The sequence below is a fragment of the Octodon degus genome, unplaced genomic scaffold (genome assembly GCF_000260255.1).
Source record: "Octodon degus isolate 3935 unplaced genomic scaffold, OctDeg1.0 scaffold00071, whole genome shotgun sequence".
Classification (NCBI taxonomy): Eukaryota; Metazoa; Chordata; class Mammalia; order Rodentia; family Octodontidae; genus Octodon; species Octodon degus.
This window is the reverse complement of record NW_004524647.1, coordinates 9,305,137-9,331,277: the sequence shown is the minus strand read 5'-3', so window position 1 is coordinate 9,331,277 and position 26,141 is coordinate 9,305,137. Positions and strand designations below refer to the sequence as shown.

Here is a 26,141-nt window from a genome sequence, read left to right as displayed (position 1 = left end):
ACAGCCTTCTACTGAAAAGGAGAGCAAAGGCCTGGGCATGAGGATAGCTGGTTGGATTGTTTAATCTGCTGTTGTTTACCTTGGTTAAGCTGTCCGGTCGTCCATGACATAAGAACGACAGTGGCAGGTCGTTCTTAGCACAGGTCTGAACGATGGAGCAGTGGAGTCTCCAGCCATCCACTGGTGGTAGCAGTGGGAAGAGAAATGCCCCTGAGGGTCCCTCCACCTCCCCACCAGCTCTCCCTTGCTCCTTGTGTGCTACAATCCAGAGGAAGTTGCTGTCATTGTTGTCACCAGTATTTGGACCTGTGAACAGAAAAAGCCCGAAGCTTGTCAGCAGTGCAGGGATTTCCTCAAGGCAACAAGCCCACAACGGTCCCAGGAAAGATGCATTCGTGAGAGTATTTCAGGGATTGTGCTGGAGATGGCAGGTGGAAAAGATGCGAATGAGCGGGACTCTGCCTTCAGCTTTCACGGCATCCTCCACGGCAACTATTTGACAGAAGCTATATTTTTAAAAATGTACAACATAGAAAGAACTCAGTTTAACTCTCTTAGAGTGAGTTCCAGGCTAAAGCTCTTGAAATGTCAAGGGTTACTGTAACTTTTGGCTGTCTCTTTTTCATTTGTACCAAGTATAGACACAGAAGTTAAAGGACAGAGTTGCACTGATGTGCCTTGGAGCCTGCAGGAGGACTCCTCTCCTGGGAATTCCATGTTGCCAGATTTGGATGTTTAACATGGACTTCCCATTCTCCCCTCCCGCCCGATTAGCAATCTCAAGTGTTCCTCCTCTCCCTAGATGACAAACGCTACTTTCAGAAGAGAAAGTGGCATCTAAATGCAGAATTGTACCAGTACTCAAAACCTGCAGGAAGGAAAATACTCTCTGCCCCATTTTCTAAAACAAAAAATTCTGTTTGCTTTCCAAGCTTCCAGGACCGCTGTGGCAGAGCTGGGGTCTGAGAACTGCAAACCAGAGATGGTGGGAGGGCAGAGCGACTTTTGTTAAAAATTCAGAGCCACTGGGAAATCTGGAGAGATAAGTACAAGAGTAAAAGAAGAGAGAAGCACCTATCTGCTGAATCTAGAGAACTGTCAAGAGTTTTTAGTGAGTAAAGCTAGAGAATGAAGGCAGCTACCACGCTGTGCTCTAAAAAGTACGATAGAGCCCAACGTGGTGGTGCACGCCTGCAATCCCAGCACTCGGGAGGCTGAGGCGGGAGGATTACCATGAATTTGAGGGCAGCCTGGGTTTCACATGGGGCTCAAGGCCAGCCTAGGCTACATAGTGAGACCTTGTCTCAAAAAAAAAAAAAAAGTGAAGAATGATAATATAGAGAAAGTACAGAAGACTTTTTGCTCAGTCATATCAGCGGAATTTTCCTGTTTTTTCGTCTAGGAAAACTCTAGACCAATCAGTATTTTTTTCTTTTGGGATTCTGTGCTGTTGTTTCTTTTATGATACCAGGCAGGGAAAAGCTAAAAGAAAAATCTATTAGCAAGAAATAGGGGCAGCTGTCCCACACACTCTTCTATCTCACAGTTTCTTCAGGTCATTTGGAATATCTGTGGCAAAGCTTTTAAGGGAAGACAATTATACTTGTTATTTAACTATACTTGTTATTCAGTGACAGACATGGAAGTTACTCCCATTTCAATTCCAGAAAAGAGTTTTTTATGGAAAATAAAATAGTCTGTGAGAATAGAAAGTTGAACTCCCCCTTGTCACACGTGACAGATTCTACCTGACCTCCTCAGACATCTCACCCAGTTTATGACTGGAAATTTTCATGGCCTCATCTAGAAAAATACACCATTGTGTACCAAAGAATTTCTAAGGGCACAAAGCTTCCTCAAAGATGATTTATTTGAGGCTTTTCAAATTTATGTGATGAAAAAATTTTTGACTTGTGATTGAGATACCAGATCCCCAGTACACCTAAGGCTAGTCCTTGACTCTTTGTGCTAAAGAATAATTTACAAAGAGTTATTAAGTGTACTTCTCAAGGACTTTGTTGAGATGAGAGCCCTTATAAGGAAATGTCCAGTTCCGGAAGGTACAATTTGAGAATTTTGACAAATGTATGCATCATCTATTCAACATGGTCATCCCCAAGCTGCCTCCTCCTGTTGGATCCTATCACAAGAAACCACTGTTCTGAGTTGTCTGTGCTTAATTCTGTCTTTTCTTAAACTTCATATATGGAACTAAACAGTATGTACTAGTTTGTGTCTAACTTCTTTTGTTCAACATAGTATTTTTGAAAGTTACCAATGGGGACATATCAGTAGTTTCTTTACTTGACTGAATGATTGTCTATTCTCCTACGATGGATATTTAAGCTGTTGAGTTGTTGATTAATAAGACTCTGTTTATTAGGAAGAATTCTGTAAGTTTTTCCATAGACATATCCTTTTACTCCTCTAAATGCCTATCAGTAGAATTTCCAGATCATAGCATAGCTATATATTTGACATCATTTTAAAAACTCTCAATTTTCCAAAGAACTGTAATTTCATTGTTTTACACTCCCACTAGTCATATGGGAATTCCAGAAACTGCTTCCACCTCAACATTTAGTGCTAATCTTTCTATCCTTTTACCCATTCTATTTTTTTTTCATGTGGTTCCATTTGCATTTTCTGTGTCACTTGTTGAGCACTATTTCAGTTGGTTTTTTTTTGTTGTTGTTGCTTTTTGTTTTTGTTTCTGTTTTTGAGAATCTAGATCTTTTGTATTTTCAAGATTTTTTAAAACGTAGCTTGCCAATTTATACTAAAAGGTATGTTAAATTTTTATTGTAATACATTGAATTAATGGATGACTAAGGTAAACTGATATCTTTTTTCCTTTTTTATTGGTACATTTTAGATATATACAGTGATAACAGTCATTATGAGGAATTTGCACCTGTACCTGATATATCTTGCTTCATCTTATCCCATTCCCCTCCCCTCCCTTTAAAGCTTTTTCCCTCCATATTTATAAAAGTTTTGTTTACATTCTTTTCCTTCTATTCTCTTCTTTCCCTTGTCCCTCCCTCATCTCTGAAGTATATCAGCAAAGTTGTTGTAGATGCATTGTAAATGAGCGGGCATGACACTGTCAAGTGAAATTTTATAAAAATAAATTGCAGCCAATGTGCAAGTCAAGGCATTATGGATGATCTTATTTATTATAACTATTTTAATTTTCTCATCTAATTCTAAAATCTGGGCCATCTTAGATCTTGCTTCTCTTGTTGTTCTTTCTTCCTAGTTGGTCATATTTTTACACTTCTTCACATGTCTAGAATTTTGTTTAAACTTAAGTGTTATGACGTAGATACTCCAGACCAGTGGTGGCAAACCTTTGACATATGTGCCACAGCAGGCATGCGGAGCCCTCTCTATCAGCCTGGGAGCCAAGGGGATGAATTGTTTTTTGCTAAACTAAAACCCAAGTATTCAGGTTTAATCACCGAATTGGCACTTTGTGATAAATAAGTGGGTTTGGGGTTCCAGTTTGGTCACTTGTCTCTAAACGGTTTGCCATTGCTGTTCTAGACAGTCTGGGTAATGCCCTCTGACAGCTATTAAATGTTTTCTGACAGGCAGGGGATGATGCATCCTCCTGCCTGCTAGGCTTAGATTGGTCCTGGTAAGGGTATATTTACTTTGGTTTTTGCTGGTGGTGGTTTGTTTGGTTTTTGTAGTACTGAGAATTGAATCCAGGGCATTTGTGCTGAGCTAACCATCCCCAGACCTATTTTATTTATTTATTTATTTATTTATTTATTTATTTATTTAAATATAAGATCTCTTGCTAAGTTACTGAGTGGGTCTGATTTAACTCAAACTGGTAATCCTTCTGCTTCAGCCTCCCAGGATACTGGGATTACAGGCATGTGTCACCACTCCCAGCCTCTATTTTGATTTTGAATTTCATCCCAAGAAAGCCATTCACTCTATACCAGAACTGGAAAACTATGACCACAAGTCAAATGCCTGTTTTTACAAGTAAAATTTCACAAATGGTCTTTGCTCAGCCCTCACAAGAGGCAACCAGGACTAAGTCTCCCTGAGTCTTGCCCTGTTCATAGCAAACAACTCTCACCAAAGAACCTGAGGAGTGAACCCTGTGCAGCATCCTCCTCTCCAGGGCCAGTCACAGAGTCTGGTCATGCTAAGTCAGGGAGGCCACCAGAGAGCCTGGCTCCACTTGTATTGCATGGAAATACGTGTGTCAGGAGGAAAGCCATGTAGTTGTGGGCCTACCCATGCACTTCCCTTTCCTTAAATAATGCAGCCCTGGGCTGCCTGTTGTGCAAGTCCCAAAACTCTTGCTGTACACATCTAGTCTAAGGTTCTAGTTTTCAACAGAAAGATAAAATTTGGTCCCAGTTACTCTAGTGTGACCTAAGCCAGAATTCCTTGTTGGTTTTTCTGATTTTTATTTATATCTTCTCTTGACACCAAGTTTACCTTTTGGCCCTTAAAATGTTGTTTGGCATTGGCATGTAATAAGTGGCAGCAAATAGTATCAATCATATGGGAAGCGCAGAGATAGGATATTTCGCAGGAATTCACGGTAAATGAGACTTCAGCCCAATCTCTATCTGACTTAGCATTCTTTTTTTCCTTGTACAGTAAATAAATAAATAAAACAAAAGAAGTGCCAGTGGTGTTTGCCTGTAATAATAGCATCAAAAAGGCTGAGACAGGAGGATTGTCACAGTTTTGAGGCCAGCCTGGACTAAATAGTGAGACCTTGTCTCAAAAAACAAAAAAAAAGAAAGAGAGTAGCAGTAACACCCATTCCTACTACTTGTTGAGCCCTCTAAAAGTTAGCTTACTAAGTTCTTCAGTGTAATTTTAAATCAATAAAATAATTGTCATCACATTTATTTTTATGAAAAAGGAGACAAGCCTTAGAGAAACTAAAACAATAAAGCTATATAGCTTGTAAGCTGATAGAGCTAGAATTTAGAAGCTATAATTTAAAAATGTATCTTTTCCCCCTTTCTATTGTGTCTCCTTCCTTGGTTTACTGTAATAATTATTTGAGTTTCTATTATAAGTTCTGGTTCCCTGAAAACATTTAAATTGGTTTGGTCAGTACCCTCTTGGCTAGAGGTAGACCAGGCTAAGCCCTTCCCACTTTCAGGTCTCAGAGGACTCAGGAAAGTCCTGAGCCACTGAGTGGTGAGGTGGACAAAGAAACTTCATCAGTCTGAGTGATTAATCTGAGGAATAATTAGGGTTGTCCAGAGAAACAAAAGCAATAGAATATGTATATATAACTATGAATGTATCAGCAAATTGACTCACATGATCTGAGAGGTTGGAACATTCCACGATGGCCATCTGCATACTATAGTCAGTAATGATCACTCAGTCCAATAGACAAGAGGCCCCAAACAAGTGAAACCAATATACAGCAGCCAGTCTAAGGCTAAAGGTCTGTAAACCTTGGGAAGGTGGCTGGTGCAAGTCCTAGAGTGTAAAGGCAACCAAACCTGGACTCTGATGTCCAAAGGTTGTAGGAGGGGAGAGAGATATTTTCCACCGCAGCTGCCAGCCTATTGCATGGGTCTTCCCTACTCTCTCTGCTGATCATACATCACGGCTCTCTGAAAACAGCCTTGGAGACACACCTAGCCATATACTTTAGCAGCTCTCTAGGCTTTCATCTGTTCACTTGTTGATATTTAAAATTAACCAAACACAGTAACCAATAGGCCAACCCGCAGCAATAAGTACAGCAGCTGCTGTCTCTTCATTTTTTCCCTTCACCCAGAGTTTGGCATTTTCCTAATCTAATCTCTTCAGGCAAAAGAACTTGTTGCAAAATATGCAATGAAATGATTTTTCTGGCCAGTCTGGAGCCATCTTCTGACTTGACAGTTGGGTATTGGACCACTGCCCCTGATGTCCCTACCGGGTACCAGTGCCCATTGCTCAGGTTGTGAGCACATAGTTGGTAAATGCAGTGGTGCACAAATCAGTAAGAAACACATTCTCTTCTTGCCAGCCTTTGAGTGAAATACTTTCTGTCTATTCCTAAAAACAATGGCTCATAACCATTAACGACAGAAAATCTCATGTTTTTTATTTGCTAAGTATTTTGCACATATAATTTTGGTTGTTTTTTTAATTTCATTTTTAATAGATTGCAAATTGAAAATAAATTATTTACAAACATAAATGAATATAGCAATAAAATCTGTCCAAAATAAAAATGAAGAAAAAATTTACAGATCAGTCATAATAGTTCACTGTGTCAAAACCCAGAAACTTATATTCATATAATTAGAATTTTCAAAGTAGAAAGGAGTAGTAGGCAATAAATATTTAAAGATTTAAAATTTCTGAATTTAGTTCAGCTTCTAATACCACATTTCCAAGAAAAATGAACCTTTTTCAAAGATATTTAAATAAAATCATACAAAGATACACAAAAATGAAATTGTCCAAAACTTCTTGTAAAGAAAAAAATCACTAAAGCATATACATAAAAATATTAGCTATGGAAAAACAAAATTAAATAGCATCTTATTCCACATTAGAAAGAAAAAAAATAAAATAAAAAAGGACCAAGTGGCACACATAATTTTGTCCCTTGGTTATATTTGTATGGTTTTCATCCCTCCCTCCCTCACATTACTTGACCTTATCCTCTCTACATTTGCTCAACACAAGGCATATTCAGAATAAAACCCCATTCATTTTTACTCCTTTAATTTGAAGTATATTTTATTTTGGAGAGGCAAGTGGGTGAGAACTGCTCAAAAATCTCTGCTATAAAGGTTTCTAAAGAAAAGTGGCAGATGAGTTTCTTTTTAGGAAAACGTGGCATAGGTAAATGTTTTCAATAAAGTGAAGGACTATGTGACTGGTCATGACACAATCGAACGTGCCAATGTCCGGCTGGGGCCCCATGAGCTCCTGACGTGCTTCTTTGTCTTTACAGAGGACTGTGATCAGGACCCCCCAGTCATCAACTACGCCACATACAAAGCCCTCACCTACAAGAATGGCACAATGGTATACTGTAACTGCAAGAAAAATTTTCGCAGGATAAAAAATGGGGCAATCTATCTGATGTGTAGTGGAAACTCTTCCTGGACCAACAAATGTCAATGTGTAAGCACTTGTAAGTAGTTCCTTTTGTATTTACTAAAGGTTTTAGTGAGACAGAGTCCATCTTTTGCTCACTGAGCCCTCCAGAAAAAAGGTGGTCTTGGGGCCAAGGAGATGGCTTAGTAGAATAAGTGTTTCCCTGGCAAGCATGAGGGCCTGAGTTTAATCCCCGGTTTTGAAAAAAAAAAAAGGTAATCTGTGGTGCAACTAATTGTAGTGGCTTCTGAAATAATTATTTAACAAACCAATACCCAATAAGTGTTAATAGTTGCAAGAACTCTCCTAGGAGACCAAGCGTAGTGGTACATGCCAGTAGTCCCAGCACCAAGGAGGCTGAAAACAGGAGGATCACTTCGAGTTCAAGCTGTATAGTGAGACCCTGTACCAAGTACAAAAAAAGGACTCTCCTAGGCTTTCTAAGCCTAAGTGGATCTAATACCTGATTTTGATGTTGACCTTTCTTCCTTAAATCCTGAAAGCTCTCTCACAGAGCCTCATTTCCCTGGTAGGTCTCCTATCCACCCTGCAGTATTAGAATGTAACAAATGCTACATTCTAAATTCATTCATCTTCATTCCTTAATCCTGGCGAAGGTGTGGCTCAGAGTGTCACATTGTGTGTGGATCATGAAGCTTGAAAGTGGCTGCCCTATGGAAGCACCTGGCTCATCCAGCAGATCTCTCTCTTATCCAAAGCTAGAGCTCTGCTCCCCACTTCACCTGCAACTCCTATGCCACACTCTTCACAGGGAATGGTATTAGAGGAGGCGTTTTCTTGTCATTCCTTTAAGATCACATCTCTAAAGTTTTAAACTGCCTTAATGGAGTACAAAATTCATTAGGTTATAGAATCAGACCACTTCTCATTGCTGTCTCAAATACCCATGCACAACATCGACAGAACTAATGACAAGAAAGGAGTCCCTCTTAGTGAGACACACATGCACAAAAAGGATTTTCCGAGTTGGGTGTGGTGCATGCATGCCTCTAATCCCAGCACTTGGGAGGCTGAGCCAGGAGGATTGTTGAGAGTTTGAAACTGACCTGGACTACATGGTGAGTTCAAGTCCAGCCTGAACTATATAACAAGACTTTGCATTAAAAAAAGAATTTCCATCAGAAAATCATTCATTTTTTTTCCAGAAATATGTTGTAGACATTGTTGTTCAATGGGTGAATATGGAGAGGCCAGTTCAGGCCACAGTCAAGGGAGGGCTTATACCTGGCACACCTCAGTGACCTCAGCTGGAAATATTACTGGGAATACATGGGCACTGGAGGATGCTCCTGAGTGAAGAACAGCATAAAGCATGTGTGAAGTTATTTTTTCACTCCTCCTCCCATCATCTCTAGCCCCAAGGAGCATAAGAGAATCAGTTACACCTCAACCTGAAGAACACAAAGGAAAAAACACCACAGCAATGCAAAGTCAGACACAGCCTGTGGACATGGTAAACCTTCCAGGTAAGAGATACATCTGCATGAGGAGGCAAGACTTCCTGCTGTCCACATGCACTCTCATTTCATTCTCCTCATGGTCTACTGTGGACAAAAAACATTGCTTAAGATTGGCAGACTGTTTGCTCAGCATTTCAAAACACTCATGTGGGATCCAAACCAGGGTATGGGTTGGGAGCTAGGAGGACAGAATTCAACTCAACTCAATTTGATTCAAGTCAAAAGCACATGTTAGGGCTGACTGCCCCAGGCACTGCCAACAGAAGACACAAACACAAGGACATTAATCCCTGTCCTCTAGGAAACTCTGTTTTTCCTCTTAAGTAGAAGGCAATGGATTACAAGCAAGACAATTTATGTCAAGAGGTTTCTTACAGGACAGGGTCACCCATTGTGAAAAGCTCCAGATGATCACCTAGCTAGTTAGCGATGGATGAGGGAGCTCTGTGGCTGCTCTCAGCTCTTTCCAGTGACTAAAGCTTAAATGAAGTCATCCTGTCAGGAAAAGACAGAGCCTGCTACAAAAATCAAAGCAGCTGGAGACCAACCTGCATAACCTTGCAAAGAACTGTATGATATCATATAGAATCTCATTGGAACCTGACAACTCAATGATGAGGGAGCAGGAAGCTTGTTTCAATTTTCTAAAGGAACTGAGACACAGAGATTTGGCTATGATCCTGTAGCAGACTAGGATAAGACCTCGACCTCCTAGATTAGTTGAGGGGCCTTCCCCCCCTTTTTTTTAATTTTTTTTAAAATTTTATTTATTTATTTGTGTGTGTGTGTGTGTGTGTGTGTGTGGCCAGCTCAGCCCACCAGGGGGCGGGCTGGCTGGCATGTGGTGCTGGGGGATTGAACCGTGGTCCCTGTGCTTTGCTTAGCTTGTTCTAAGTAGGTGCTTTAGACCACTGAGCCATCTCACCAGCCCCCCCCCCTTTTTTTTGAAAGAGTTTTGTCCTTGAACTCACTATGTAGCTCCAGCTGGCCTCAAATTCATGGGGATCCTCCAGCCTCAGCTTCCCAAGTGCTGGGATTACAGCGCTGTGCCACCATGTCCTGCAATGAGGGTATTTCTGTAGAGTGTTTGGGTCAAACTACTTTGAATTGATTTGTAGCTTTTTATTATTAAGGAGAAAAAGATCAGGCCAGTGACACTGTTTATTTCTCCCCTTGTATGTTTGGAATTTTGTTTCCAAACATACTTAATGTTTGTTTTGCTCTTTCTCTCCCCATGTCACCTTTCACAATTGTTGAAAGGCTTCCAAGAAGTCACTGTTTATTGTACTTACTCAAGAATAACCATCTGGCCCTCAGGGATGTTTTGCAAATTGTCATTGTTTGAATATTTGTATTTGGAAGCAATAAACACATTTCCAATTGACTCAGACAGTTATGAATTTTACTATTCTTGAAAGAACATTTTATTCTGCGACTACAACACAAATTCAGTCATGCTTTGCAAATATAACAGAAGATAGCTCAGGACAGGGCAGGTGGGTTTCCTCCTGGGGCAGAGGGCTTATACAAAATACTTGTAGCAGCTATGTAAGATACTTGGGGTTGTGGAGAGTCTGAAAGGTCGGGCAGTTTCATGGTACATACAGCTCCATATGATTCAACAGAGGACAGTGGGTGGGGAATCCTGAGATTAAATCAGAACATGACATGAGATCTGAGGGCAAAGGTCACTCTGGCCTAGTCTGTAGTCAGGCAAGCGGAAAGTTAATGGGTGTGTGTGTGTGTGTGTGTGTGTGTGCTGTTGCTGGCTGTTTGTATCATTGAAAGCTCTAAAAAGATCACCACCACTGATTTAGGGGATCTTTAGAAGTCTTAACAAGACCCATATGGGCCAAGCTGCAGGAATGACTTAATAATCTCTTAATATCTTCATAATCAAGAGCTGAAGACATGGCTTAATGTCTCTTTCAGAGATATAGATCATGCCCCATATCTCTGAAATTCTCTCAGCTCTTCCCTCCTTCAGATTTTGGCTTTGTCCCTGGTCCTTCCCTTGTAATCCCAGGGTGACAAAGATGTGTTTTCTTACATATTCTTGGAGGAAGGTGGTTGTTATGACTAGTATCTAGATGCTCTGCCCACCCAAAGCTTCATGTGGCCATAGGTGGGTTTTTTTTTCATAGGTGGCTAGATCTAGAGTATGTGATTGATTCATGGGGCAGTGCTACAATGAAGGATCCCAGGATTAAGGGTGTGAGTGCCAATCACCTTAAGGGTGAGCAACCCGGCTGAAATATAAGGGACAGAAAGAGGCTTAGTGTTATTTACTTGTAGGTGGTCACTTGCTGTGTCCATTGTCATCCACCTGCCATGAACTGTTTCTCCTCCGTGTAAACCCCTCCGCTGTGCCATCCTACCTTAGAGCCAGCTAATTATGGACTGAAACCTTTACAAACTATTAGGCAAAATAAACCTTTCCTCCTTTAATTTGGGATGTTGGGCATTTTATCTCAGCAAGGAGAAAAATACCTAGGACAGTGATCTCCACATTGACTTGACCTGCCCTTACCCTTAAGCCAAGACCACCCTCTCCACTCCTGTCCACATCTTCAAAACCTGCATTGTCATATAGGGCCCAACCCAGGCACTTCCTTCTCAGAGGTAGCATCAATCAGAGTGAAGGACTGCTTTCCCTGTATTCCTAGCAAGACTCTCTCTGCTCCCCATCTGCACTTCCCACCACATTCAGGGTGCCTATGTCTTTTGGCCCTGCTGACTGTCCAGCCATTGCAGGTGGGACTGGGTCTCTGCCTTCCTACAGTGCCTAGCAAGGTTCCTGCTGCATGACATTCTCAACACAGGTGGGTTGAATGAAGAATGAAACAAACAAACAAAATAATAAGAACTAAGATTCTGGCACAGCAAGAGGTAACCTGGATTCACTCAAATTTTTTTCTAGAACTTGCCTTCAGAATTTTCTTTCTGTCTTCTAGATGACTGCTTGGAGCCCCCTCCATGGAAACATGAAGCTGAAAACAGAACTTACCACTTCAAGGTGGGGCAGACAGTTCACTACCAGTGCATCCAAGGCTACCAGGCCATACAGAGAGGTCCTGCCATAAGCATCTGCAAAATGACCTGTGGGGAAGCGAGGTGGACCAGGCCCAGGCTCACATGCATAGCTGAAAGCCAGCTCCATTTGTTTGCGGGTGAGTGGTTCCATCCTTGGGTCTACGTCATTGTTCTCTCCATCTGTCAACAAGATGGAACTCTGACTTCACTTTCATGTGACCTAGAGAAAACCACTTGGTCCCCTGGGTCTCAGTTTTTCTCATTCTAAAAAAAAAATAGGCCAGATGAACTCTATGGATCTCCTCACCTAACACGCTGGCCCTGTACCCTGGATGGTGGTAGAGTCAGACAAGGAAGAAAGCTCTCTCAGGTGCTCTCAAGCACCCATGATGCTATGCTGCCTCATGATAATGCTGCCCCTTGTCTACTGGTCTGGAAATTCTACTACTCCCCCAAGCTACCAAAACTTCCTTTAGTTGAAAGGGGAAAATCCACAAATCTTCCTTCTACCAGAGTATGATGTAGGTCCATCTTTTGCACAGTGCTCCATTGTTATCATGCTCCTTCCTTGTGTGAGTCCTCACCTGAATTTGGGTAAGAATATTGATGTGCAGGAAAGGGGCTCACTCAAGTGTGCATATGCATACTGTGCACGCACATACACACACACACACATACACACCCCTGCACACATGTACCCTACATGGGTTGAAGTCTTCATTCTGAAATCTTACTATTTCTACCATAAAAAGTCACACTCAGTCACAGGTGTTCCAGGGTTCTTTGCTCACTACTTCTCACAGTCTGTGAGTTCCTGCAGAGTTCTTTGGGAAAGTTGTTTTCCTACACTCTTCCTGTAAGAGGCTGAAGAAACAGTCATTAATCATGCTAGGAGAAAGAGAGGGCCTGTCAAAGAGAAAGAGCTATCCTTTATGCATTTTTCCCTTCATCTGATGGTTCTTCATTGTTTTATTCTGACCTATTTCCAAGGTATCCAGCACTAACGAGCTGCAGACAGTGACAGCTGGCAACAGCAGTGACCAGCAGCTGGCTGTGTCAACTGTTGACACCCAGCATTGTTTGGTTTCATCTGGTGACCTCGGGACTATCAGAGCTGTGCTTCACTAATTCAGGATTTCCATCTGAAATGAGCAAAAGAACCCAAAGCTGACTGTGGCAGCCTGCTTGCTTCCTAGTGACTCCAACGGGGAACTGTTGCCTCAGAGATGTAGCGAAAGCAGGAGTCTTGCCTCAGCAGCCACATCTGGGGTCAGCTATAGAAGGCAGGTGTAAGATGAGTGAGCCTCCCATTGATCCATCTTGGACTCCACAAGCCTTGCTTGCTTTCTCTCCAGGTCAGGAAGACCCTCTTGCAAGCACAGATGCCCTTCCTGAAAGTGAGACTTCCTGTCCCACCACCACAACAGGTAGGGGGAAAGTCCTGTGAGGACAGAGGTTCAGGCATTAAAGCCAAATCAGGAAAGGGCAGACCTTCCCTAATGCCCACCTCTGTAGCAGATGGACTGGGTAGGAAGGAAAAGCCATTCCCAGCTGCACCCTCCCATCTAGGGCAGGAACTTGCCTCAGCAACCTGCATACCCAACAGCAAATGTCAAAACCAACCACCCAGTTGGCAGTCTCCTGGCAGTGGGACAGTACAACGACCCCTGCTGTGCTGGCTACCACATCCCTCCCACCAGGCAGGGATCATTAAGAAGCCCTTGCTCTCCCCAGCCTCATGTAATCTTATCCTTGGCATAAACTGAGTGTCTCTCCTGCTCTCTTTTTCATAGAGTTTCCAGAAGAGATGGAAACAGCTACCACCATGGAGACTCCCATATTTCCAAGCGAGTATCATGTAGCAGGTGAGTGGGATCATTTTTTTCTGGGAGTAAGATGTACATCCAACCCAGACATGGACAGATTGGCTGGCTGGTTTAAATGACCCTTTCTGACAACATATAAAATTTTAAGGGTAAAAAGATGAATCCAGATACTAACACTACTTGAGACTCATAGTCAGTTAAGTCTCAAACCAGCCTCTACCAGTTCCTGAGGGGAAAGGGTCCACGTCCATTAGTGACACACAGGCCAGGAGGAAGGAAGAGGGCAGTACCACCAGGGCAACAGAAAAGACAGTTCCACAGACCCCGCAGCAGTTTCCTGCCAGGGAAATACTTGTTTAAACTGCCTCTGCCAGGAGGATGATAAATGGATGACTTCAGAACGCCTGCAGATCAGCATGTGGAAAATGGAAACACTTTGAGATGTTACTGTGTTTGCTGCTTATCTTCTTGTTTCCCTGTTTCTTTTACCACATGCAGGTCATACTCACAGCCTCTTTAAAGGAGCCTCTGAGCTATTTTGAATTGCTTCTCCACCAGTTTGCCCCAGAGGAGAGGCACAGCCCCTTTTCTTAAAGGCACACCCCCATGCCCACCTACCTTGCCCGGGCCCCTTGAGCCTCCTAAGAAACCCTCAGAGGAGGGGCCTGAACTCAGAAAAGGAAGCAGAGCAGCATGTGCCCTTCCAGAGGCCCTTGTTCATCCAGGGGGTTTCCTTGCCCGCTCTGCGGACCCAACTCCTGTGGTTGCCAAGGTCCAGCCCCATGTGTCTCAGCTGAATTACCTCTCTGTTGACAGTGGCCGGCTGTGTGTTCCTGCTGGTCAGCATCCTGTTCCTGAGTGGCCTCACCTGGCAGTGGAGATGGTGAGTTCATTTCTGTTGAGCAACACTGTGTCAAAGGACAGAGGAGGCAAAGCACCCGAGCTTCATCCTTGGAAAAAGCATAAGCACGCCCTATAGGTTGGCACTTGGTTAACAGAGTTAAGAATTAAGAAAAGGACTGGGGAGACAGCTTGGCTGTGTAAGCACTTGCTTGGCAAGTGCAAGGTCCTGAGTTCAATCCCTGCTACCACATGGCGCACCGACCCCCGTGCTGTGTAGGCCCTGGAATCCTGGAACCCTGGAACCCTGAGCTCATGGTGCCAGCCCCAAAACCAGGTGTGGTGATGCACACCTGTAATTGGAAATGGTGGCGCATGCCTATAATCCCAGCGCTGGGGAGGCTGACACAGAAAGATCACTATGAGTCCAAACTGCGTAGCGAGACCTTGTATAGAAAGAATAAAAAATAATTTTTCTAAAGAATTAAGAAAAGCCGGGTTCTCCCTCTCCTGAAAGACGAGACTATCAGACTCACTTGTATTGCTCTTTGGGTAGGCTTTGGTCACCTCTGATATAAACTGTCCAGCAAGACCCCCTTAGTACTTTAATTAGCCCAGCAGGGAGAGAAAGACAGCGAGAGCCTTCCCATCCTTGTACCAGTATAAGTAACCAAATGTTAAGAGTCTGAAAAATGTTCTTAATATTCCTCACATGCATTAAAAGGTACAAATTAAGAGATATATCTATATATGTATGCAGGATGGCTTGGATAATTGCATGGCTGATGTCTGCTGGTGTATGGAAAGGAGCAGTTAATGTTTAAAATTTTTCCTCTTCTTTCTAATTTCTTATAACTTTTTCCTCCAACTTTGTATATATATATAATATATATAATATATATGAAATCTAAACAACTAATTTGAAGACAACCCTATGTAATACAACAAACATTGTCAAATTCATATTATATGCTTAATGAAACTCCGCATTGTTTCTAATGTTCTTTTTATTATTATTATTTTGTATGCTCTTTAAAAAATAAAAAATAAGAAAAAAAATAAAATAAAAGGTACAAATTATTGCAATGTAAATGAGAAGCCCTCCAGGGTTATTGTACTAGCAATTATCCACAGGCCTGGCGGTCTACCCGTTTCTCTCAGGAGTTGTTCCAGGATTACAGGAAGTGGAGTGTATACCTGGCATCTTATGGATGCTCAGTACTTGTGAGACTTTCTTTCTCGGCTTGGTATCTGGCAAGGATCTGATTTGCCTCTCAGACATGAGGAGAAGGTTATTTGAAAACATTTCAGAATTCATAGTGTGAGGTCAAGAACAGCCTGAAACTATGTATCTATAGAGCCTTGAAATACTGCCATCTTTGGAAGACTAAAATCTCAAAAGGGCTCCTTTGATCAGACAGCCCATCCGCAAAGCCTGCTTTCTAGGGTCTAATTTCATGTTATGATGCCCTCTTGTGGCCAAACAGAAATCCTAGCTTTGGATTGCTGAAAGAGGATGGAAGCTTGGCCAGAGATGTGCTTGTTTTAGAATAATTACTAGAAGCTGGGGATGTACTACAGCAGGTTCACTAGTTAAATTTTCAGGAACTTGTAGTGAACTTTGTCTGTAGTTCTGGGGATGGGATCCAGGGCCTTGACCGTGGTAGGCAAATGCTCTACCTCTAAACCAGCCTTGTGGAAGAAAAATTTTGTTGTTGGTTTTTTTGTTTTGTTTTGTTTTTGAGAAAGGTCTTGCTATACAGTTCACACTGGCCTTGAACTCACTGTGTATCTCAGGCTGGCCTTGAACTCACAGTCCTCCTGCCTCAGCCTCCTGAGTGCTCGGGTTACAAGCGTGCACTACCATGTCCCCTGAGACTATTTTTTAAAAGTACAATCATGTTTAAAAGTTAAAGTGTACAAACTAATGATTGAGCAAATCATATTAAAGCAAAGGCAATAAATACTCAAAATTAATCAAAACCTAATTGTTTTACTACATTTTAATATTATCTCTATTCTCAGAGTTACCTATAACTTACGGTACCTCTAGCATGGAAATGGTATAAAATGGTGCACTACTTTTCCCAATTCTGCATCCAGGGGATGTCACATTGGTCACTGAGAGATAGGCCTGGTGGGAGCATTTACACAGTGGAGATAGGCAGTCACTTCCAGAGAACTGTATATGAATATGAATCTCAGTACAACTCTCCTTGGAGCTTTGCACCATGATGCTCTGAAAAAAGGTAGGAAGTACCCAGATGTTCCTGGGAGTGTAGTAAGGACCGGGAAATGTGTAGAACCGTTCTGTCCAAAAGGGCAGCCACTAGCTCTCTGTGGCTATTTAAGTTTAAATTTAGAAAATTTAGAACAATTCAGTTCCTTGGCTGTACTACCCTTGTTTCAAGAATTCACTGGCTGCCATGTGGCTACTTTATTGGATTAAAAACCAACACAGAATTTTTATCTTTGCAGAAAATTCTGGAAAACAGCACTGACTAGAAACCAGGAATTTTAGTTCATGCAAATTATTTGGCAGACTTTGTTGCTCTTATGATTTCAGTGTGGCAGCTATTATCCTCTATGTAGGTAAAAATACAAATTATAGAACATCTTCTAGGTGTTCACCGCTGTTGCAGTGATCCAAAGATGAATACAACATGGTCCTGTTCTTATGAGATTACAGCCTAGTGGAAAGAAAAAAAAAACATGGACTTGAAACATAACTTGCTAAAATCTGAGATGGAAGTGTAGTAGGAGTTGTGACAGAGGACACAATCCTACAGAGGGTTCAAACTGGGCTTTGAGAGCTGATGGTACCTGAAATGCCAAAAGCCAGTTCAAGAAAAGCAGAAATGTGCTGGCCCTGCCCCCAGGGTGCGCTGAAACAGCAATTGAGACTGGGCGTGGTGGCGTGTGCCTGTAATCCCAGCTCTTGGGAAGCTGTAAACAGGTGGATCAGTATGAGTCTGATCTAGTAGTGAGACGCTGCACATCTTGTAGACCTTTCCCAATTAAAAAAAAAAAAAAAAAAGCAGAAAGTGTCTTCTGGCAGCAAAGATATCAAGAAATTAAGCAACATGATAGTATGTTGGGAGAAGCTGAGTAGAGCTGAGCAACTGGGGTGTACATTAAAGGGGACAGGATGAACAGACCAAGCCATGAAAGATGGAGTCTGGACTTGATTGTGAGGGCAGCATAGAAGTCCAGAACATCTTAATTGGAGGCAGATGTCAACACTGGCTTTCCAAACAGTCTGACTACTGTGTAGAGGCCAGGCTTATAGTGGGCTACCAGGGGGTGACTTGAATACATTATGATGGAATAAATCCACTTAGAAGGCAATGAGAGTTAGACTATGTCAGTGGCTATATGTTAGCAAGGTGAAGAAGAATCAAAAAAGACATAAGAAAGGTCAAATGAACAAGATCTGTTGGCTGAGTGGAAGTGGATGTTATGGAAGAAGAGTCACTCGGAGAGGACCCCCTGTTTGTAATATGTGGGACACCTTCACTCCGTATCCACCATATCCTTGAATGGGACATGACATGAGGATCTCAAGTCATGCTACCCTTGGGGATTAGCCACAAAGCGGAGTCCTTCACATTATTCATTTCCTGAGATCCATTCAGCACCTGTGTCAGTACTTTCCAGCCTAGCATTACCAGGGAAATGAGAGGGCTTCCTTTGCTCTTCCTCAGGTGCATTCATGGAATAGTGAATTGAATTATCGTGCCATAGGAACTATACAATAGAAGCTAAAATAGGGCAGCCAGATTTTAGCTTTTGGAGGGGTAGACAGAGTTTGAGGTCAGATTTTATCACATGGAAAGGTAACATCATTGTGAGGGAGAATTTGAAGTTAACATGTCAGTTGGGAATGAAGTGGAATATTCTTCCCATGTTGGTTTAGAGTAGGGATCACATTTCTTTTAGTACAATGTTATACATACAGCTATGACTGAGGTCTATTGTTACCAGAATCCTCAGCTTGTGTCCCACAGTGACAAAGAATGAAAACATGGATGAAAGAGGTAGGGTGCAAGCAAATTTACTTACAGGATATAAAAGCAAGGAAGTAAAAGATGCAAAGGCAAGGTGGTAAAATTTGTGCTGGCCAAAAGGGGGTTCTGAATAAGATTGCCCAAGTCTTTTTGTAAGAGTTTATAAGGGATTTAGAAGAGAGATTGAGCTATTGTGGAAGGATTATAATTTCTACAATATAAGAGACTACATACTTGGTAGAGTCCAATGCATACAGTGTTCATGTTGTGCTCCTACAGCCAATGTGCCCTTGAGCCAGTGGCCTGCCTGACCATGTGCTGGGCAATTCCCAGACAACCAGCAGACACCTGACCTGTGCTTTTGTAAGATTCCTGGAGGGTTGTGACTCACCCTTCATTTTGGGCTTCCCAACTTCATTTTGTTGGAGTTTTCTCTATTTTACTGTCTCTACCACCTCATAGCATCCTAGTTCCTGCCTTACCAATTCCTGTTATGCTATCACTACAGGAAGAAGAACAGAAGAGCCATCTAGAAAACCAAGAATAGTAAGAAGTCAAGAGAAGTCATGAAGCATAAGACCAAGGAAGTAGAACACCTACCCAGCAGGCATCTCGTGATCCGTTAGGTTTTGGAAAGCTCTGAAGTAGCCTCATGGCAACCCATCATCACTAAACCAGTCTGTGCCATCAAAGAGTGAGTTCTAGTCTCTTACAAACCTCAAGGCCAAAGTCTTCAAAGGGAAAGAGAAGGAACAACCAGAACACTTGGTCTTATTTTTGTGTATATGAGTTGATGAAAGCTAGAATGGTATGAAACTCCACACCACACACAACATAAAGAAAAGTACCATCATGTGGACTTCATTCCAACTTATCAGCTTGGAAATCCCAAGTAAAACCCAGCACTAACATAAATATAGCCCCACCCCAAGTTCCTGGACCTTGCTTATGTGGTTCTTTTCCCAGGCTCTGGCTGACAACCCCATTCCCCTAATTATAATTACTTACTGAGCATCTTGTAAGAACTCTGAGATAATAACAAGGATGCCTTTTTTTTTTTATATAAAAAGCCCAGTCCTATAAGGAAACACATTTGTTTTGTGACTTTGATTTTTATTTCCAAAAGAACAGAAGCTAAGGTAGAGTAATTTAGGGGTAACACCAAAATAGTACAGCCAAGCTCTGGGAATTATACAGAATTGATATTTAAAAGGATTTCACTGGAGTCAATGTCATAAACAGAACAATAAACCGGGTTTCAGGCCATGAATTATGTTTATTGAAATATTTTGTCTCTATATTGGGCCTCTTTATAAGAGTTTGTATTTTTGGGATGTCTCTAAGTCAAACTCTGAATCTGGCCTGCACTAATATAATGTTTACAGTTAGGTACACAATGTGCAAATGGGTATATTTTCCCAATATTTGTCATAGAAACACTGAAAATAGATCAATACTTTCAATGTCTATGGGAGGAATGAAAGAAGAATGAGGAAATGATGGAGAGATTATATTGATCAGATTTAACTTTGGTAGAGATATCCCAGTCGTCCTAAAATGTTACCAAAAAGTTAGGCAAACCAAGGTCATCTGGAGACTTCTTTAAAACACAGATTTCTGGGCCCATTTCAAAATCTCCGACTCATTAGACCTGGCACTTACAGTTCTAGCAAGTTCCCAGGTGAAACTAATGATCCTGGTCCACAGACTATATTTTGAGAATCCCTGCATTTTCCCTGTGCAAACCTTCCCTCAGTCCTTCCTCCCAAAATCACCTTCAGTGTTTAGGTTTCAATGAAATCTTCTGGGTAAGATATTGCTTGTCAATCCAGTTAACTCAGGTGTTCAAGTTTAACACCTGATATTTAAACTATTGCCCAGCTTCCACTTCTGAAAAGGCAGAGTAATGCCTTGAAAATAGTGGTGGATTTCAGCAGAGTCTAGATACAAATGGTCATTTTCTGTCCTTTTTTTTGACCAGTCAGGTACAAACCAGAGTTTCTCCAAATAGATGACCCCCTTCCCCAAATATGTTTTCTGGGTAAAGTTGAGAAGATTAGAGTGGAGAAAACAATGTTTTACTCTTACTTGAGTAAAATTGAACAGTATTATCATTACTCAGTTTGGGGTAGAGAAAACTGTTACATAAAAAAATTCTTATGATATGTTATTTACCAATTTTTGTTTGCCTTCCTTTCACAACTGTATGGTGAAATTTTCCAAAAGCTACACGAGAAGTGCCGATTATGTCATCACTCTGATGTTATTAATAAATGATATTTTTTAAAATTTCTTGGTTTTCATTTCAAAATACAGTGAGTATTGTTAAATATGAATTTACACAAACAAAAGTTCTTTGAGAACTTCAATAGCTCTAATAATTTTTTAATAACATAAAAAGGGCTTGGCAAATGCTAGAAAGCATATAGTGCTATTGCACATTTTATAAATGCAAATTGAAACTACAGGGAGAAGGCTGGGGATATAGCTCAGTGGTAACGCATCTGCTTAGCATACATGAGGCCTGGATTGTATCCTGAGCCCCACATTAAGGTGACTTTAAACAAAAAGAAAGAACTTTCATATATTGTTGTTGGGAACAGACAATGATGTGGCTGTTATAGAAAACAGGTAGGTAGTTACTCAAAATATCAGACCCAGAATTACCAAATGACTGAGCTACTCCACTCTTAGGAATATAGTCAAAAGAGATATGTCCAAACACAAACATGTACACTACTGTTTACAATAGCATTATTCATAATTACCAAACAGTAGAAAAAAACAATTATCCATTAGCAAATGAGTAAGTAAATTGTGATATAGTCATACAATGGAATATTGTTCAGCTGTAGAAAGGAATGAAATATTGATACACGCTACAGTGCAGATGAGCCACAAAATCATTATGCTAAGTGAAAGAAGTCTGACCAAAAAAATCTCATATGATCCCTCTTACATAAAATATCCACTATAAGTGGCTTTATAAAGACAGGATAGATTGGTGATTGTCAATGACTTGGAAAGTGAGTACCTAATGCATATAAAGTACTTGTCTAGGATAATAAATAGGAGATGGTCATTGTACAACCTTGTAAATGCACTAAAAAGGTCACTGAATTATACACTTTATAATAGTTAATTGTATCTTATGTGAACTAACTTTAATGAAAAAAATAATAAAATAAAAATAAGCCCTGAGACCAACACTTCAATACTGGCTGGCCTCATTCACGATTCTTGACCCACAGAGGAGGCCCTGGAGGATCCTCCTGAAGTGTTTATTTACTGGTGTTCAGGTAGGTGAGTTACTGTCCTGTTTCATAGCCCATGTGCACTAGGATAGTGGAGGAGGCTGTCGGGAGACTGAAGAGAGTACACAGAGGTAGCTGGTGAGATTTTATTTATTTATTTCTGTATTTAGGATAGTGTCTACAGGGTCTCACTATGTAGCTTGGACTCATAGTGATTGTCCTATTTTCAGCCTCCCAAGCGCTTCCGTGCACCACCATACCCAGTCTCAAGTCTCAGCACACCACAGGGGATTGAAACCCGGCTGCTGTGCTCTGCCTAAGCAGGCACTTTAGTCTGCTGAGCTACCTGGTTGTCCCTGAGATATGATTTATTAAGGTAATAAAAGGATAGTATTAACTGCAACTTAATGAAGGAGGGTCCATAAGAAGTGACAGAGATCCAAAGCATCACTCAGCAAAATCCCATGAAGGGTGTGTACTCAGTAACAGCACCACTCAGCAAAATCCATGAGAGACATGTACCTAAAAATAGCATCTCTCAGCAGGACACTGTTTTGGGGCCCTTGTTAGGTCAGAACTAACAAGCACTTGTACCCCTACTGATATCAGAGACCTCATGTTTTTCCCCTCCATTTGTTTTTATGGTCATATTAATATCAAGATCTTTTCAGTGAAAAATGGGACCAAGAGTCAACCTGGAGCAAAAGATCAGACTCAAGTAACTGCATATTTTCTGTTCCAGGACTACTACCTGAAAATTTTTCCTTCCAGGGAGTAAATATGTACGACAATGGGACTGGTTTCTTTCCTAATCTATCTACTCTCTTACCCATCTGTAGTAAATGACTGCAATTTGTAGCATCCCCAAAACCTTTCTAGAAAGGATGGCTCATCTGGAGTTATTCCTGTTGGATAGAGTTTTCTGGCTAAGACAGGAATCAGAAAGAGAAAGTGGCTGAGATTCTTCAGAGATTGTCCGTGTTATTTCCTTCTTCTCTGCAAGGAGCAAGGCACACACCTTTGAAATTAGCCTACTGATAGGAAGTGAGGAATGAGGAGAAATCTATGACCACAAGGTAATAGAATCATGAAACTCTGTATTAACCTCTGTGTTACTTAAGCCTCTAGGTAAGAAGTCATAGAAAATCCAAGTCAACTGTGTGCTCTGCACATACTGGCATTTTTCACGTCTCATTAACCTTATGAAGAACTGGATTTAGGGTTTCTTTTTCTCTCTTCTCTGTCTCCAGTGATATTGGGTTTATCCAATGATCATTTTAACCTCATGAAACCTGAATCCCTGACTTCTACCTCTACCTTCTTGTCCCATAAGGTTTTGACATATAGTCAAGAAGCCAGGCCAATAAAGCAACCTCTGACACTGATACCAGGATGCTCTCTGCATTCCCTTTCCTTCTCCTTCGTCTCATTCTTCTAAGAATGCACCTAGAGTCTCAAGTCCCCACAAGTTCAGCAAAATGCCCAGAAGTCCAGCGGTGAACCCACCTGTATGGAAATTCCATTCTATATATAACATGATCCTGGTGATGAAACACAGTCTATAAGAACCTCTAAATTCTAGGTTCTTCAGATGTTCATTTTACAAATATTTAACATTGCTCCCTAGAAAAAATCTACAAAGAGAAAGCTCTATAACTGATGTAGTAGAAAGCCATGTAAAGTACTACATTTTTAGCAGAATATGAAATTAAGACAGCATACTATATAATCACTTGCATGTGGATTGATGGAGAAAAACACTAAGCATTAATATGTTAGATTCCAAGATCACACTCCCAGACATGAGACCAAAAAGGTGGGGAAATAAGAGACAACCAAGAGAGCCAGTTTCCTTCCTGTGCCTGCCTCTGTGTTTCTGGGGAGGAAAAGAGAAAAGAAGAAAAAGGGAAAAAGGGGACAAATCTACAGAAGGCTCTGTCTTGTCACTGTTTCATGGTTTGTGGAGGAAAAGCGGGTCCTGATCCACAGTAGCCCTCTAAACTGATACCCAGACATTTAGGGGAGATCCACAGGAAATTGGGGCCAAAGCTTCAGGTGGATGTTTATGCCAAAACCTGAGTGGCCACCCGTGGATCTGCAAGCTGATACCTGCTGGGCCCTGTAACAGGGCAGGTGGGTTTTTTGTTGTTGTTTTTGGTACTGGAGATTGAACTCAGGACCTTGCGCTTACCAGACAAGTGCTTATTCTACTGAGCTATCTCCCCAGCCCCTTGGGCCCTGTAACAGGGAATCATCAGCACCTAGACATATTTGGGACAGAAACAGAAATGAGACTCCTGCCTGCAACTGTGAGTACCTCCTCTGCCCTCTCTAGATGCCCTCCCTGACTTTATGCCAAGGGAGAGGGGCACAGAATTCTGAGGTAGATTTTTTCTTTTGTTTTTTTTTTAGACAGGGTTTTGCTGTGTAGTTCAGGCTAACTTTGAATTTGCCATGTAGCCCAGGCTGGCCCCAAACTCATGGTGATTCTCCTGTCTCAGCCTTCCAAGTGCTAGGAATATAGGTATGTGCCACTATGCTCATCTCTGAAGTAGAATTTTAAACAAAATTCTAACTTAGTTATTAATTGGCCCAGGGAATTACTAAAGTGAACAAAGAAAAAAATCATGCAGTAGATAAGGCTGTCAAGGGCATCAGGTAGACTAGGAGTTTAGAACTGGAAATTGTCCCAACTCTAAAATATTCATCTACATGGAGTTTGCGTTCCGCCTGCCCTCTCCACCATGACGCTCTGCCTCACAACAGACCTAGAAACCATGAAGGTAAGTGGCCATGGACTGAAGTCTCTGAAACCATAAGCCAAGATAAAATTGCCTGCCTTTAAGTTGGTTTTCTCAGAAATCTTTTCACAGCAATGGAAAACTCACTAACATGTTCTTAGTCCTTGTACCTGAAGAATCTAACATTTTGTGCAGTGCCAGTGTGCAGATGATAAAGTCTCTTTACTTCCATTTATAAAACAAACAAATAAAAGTTTATTTTAATTTGTGAAAGATATTTTCATGATTCTAAGTGAGATGGCCCACTTAGGATTCTAAATATTTTTCCTTAACTATGTTAAAGAAGTGACCACACTGCCTTCTGAGAGGTCCGCTGAATGTGTTCCTTATAGAATGCTTGATTATTTTTTTGACTGCCTTCCAAATTTTCCCTTCATTGCTTATTTTAAGCAGTTTGTTGATAACATGTCCAGGTGTGATCTTATTTGCATTTTTTTCCACAGGTTTCCTTGAGCTCCTGGGACCTGGGGTTGGTTATCTTTTATTTATTTTGGGGAAATCTCTACTATTATTGCTTTTTCTGTCCTCTCTTCTTGTTTTTTCTTTTCTTTTGCTCCAAAAGCCTTCAGGGCTGGCTTGAGTTGTGGGGATCGAACCACAGCAACCTAAGCCTGACTGCTTTGTTGAAGCAGCCACTTAAAGAGCTGAGCTAAGGGGCAGGCCCCCTCTTCTGTTCTCTTTTTTTTCTTCTTCTTCTTCTTTTTTTCTTCTTTTTTTTTTTGGAACTGGGGATTGAACTCAGCCCCTTGAGCTTGCCAGGGAAGCACTTATTCCACTGAGCCAACGCCCCAGCCCCTCCTCTTTTGTTCTTGAACTCAATTACATGTATGTTAGACCATTTCATATCATCTCACCACTTTGGGGATGCTGTTAGGTTTTGTCCTTTTTTACTCCTTATGTTTCAGGATGGCTAACTTTTAGGGACGTATCTTTAAATTTGTAAAGTCTTCCCTGTGTTACACCCACTGTGCTAATAAGCAGGTTGAAGGAACTCTTTTTTTTCAAGGAATTCTTTATATCAAAGATCATGAATGTATTAAGTTGCCAGAATAGACTGTACTCCCAGATATAGTAACACAGGAGATCAAGACTGCAGCATATCAATTTAAGGGGACACAATTCTATTCACAAAAACACTAGTTTTCATTTCTAGTATTTCATTCACTTCTTTTTTTTTAGAATTACACCTCTTTGAGCAAGTTCTTTATCATACAGGCAGTCTACTTTTACTTGCTAGGTCTTTCTTCGTATTTTTTTTAACTATGGTAAAGATAAAACCTAAGGCTTATACAGGCTAGACAAGTGCTATGAACTACTAAACTATATCTGTAGCCTTAGACTCTTTCATCTATTATTTAAGAATAGTCAAAACACCTGATAGTTTCAGCATCTCCACCATCTCTTTCTGACCTGACTCTACTCGCTTCTTTCTCTTTTTAGCTGAACCTTTTGGGGTCTCTTGTTGGAATGAATGCTGAACTTTCATAAAATATATGACACTGGCCTTCAGGAATGGGTGTTCAAGTGCTTCTGTCAGTTGATCAGAGTGGGGTCTGATTCATGTCTCACACGCATGTAACTGGGGCTGTCCTGCCAGCTCTGTTGTATAGAGGGGCCTTGTGCTTAGTTACTCTACAGAAATTGATGGAAATATGAACAAGAACCCTTATATTTTTATTCTGCACTGGCCTTAAAAAGTGTATAGCTTATCCTGCTCACAAGTATGAGTTTATGCCCAAATCAGAATATCTGCAGATAAGAAGACCATGAGAAATGATGGAGATACTTGATATATATA

At 41.2% G+C, this 26,141-nt stretch overlaps 1 protein-coding gene across 1 annotated transcript in view; it reads left to right on the top strand.

Annotated features, from left to right (window-relative positions):
• Window positions 1-20,481, top strand: part of Il2ra (interleukin 2 receptor subunit alpha) — a 44,048-nt gene extending 23,567 nt beyond the window's left edge. Inside the window, exons 2-8 of the mRNA XM_023719791.1 lie at window positions 6,956-7,138; window positions 8,478-8,588; window positions 11,537-11,752; window positions 12,971-13,042; window positions 13,409-13,480; window positions 14,258-14,324; window positions 18,797-20,481. Of these exons, the coding sequence (XP_023575559.1) occupies window positions 6,956-7,138; window positions 8,478-8,588; window positions 11,537-11,752; window positions 12,971-13,042; window positions 13,409-13,480; window positions 14,258-14,324; window positions 18,797-18,821 (746 nt within the window). The 3' untranslated portion in view covers window positions 18,822-20,481. The remainder of the gene's footprint in view (window positions 1-6,955; window positions 7,139-8,477; window positions 8,589-11,536; window positions 11,753-12,970; window positions 13,043-13,408; window positions 13,481-14,257; window positions 14,325-18,796) is intronic.
• The last annotated feature ends 5,660 nt before the right edge of the window (window positions 20,482-26,141 follow it).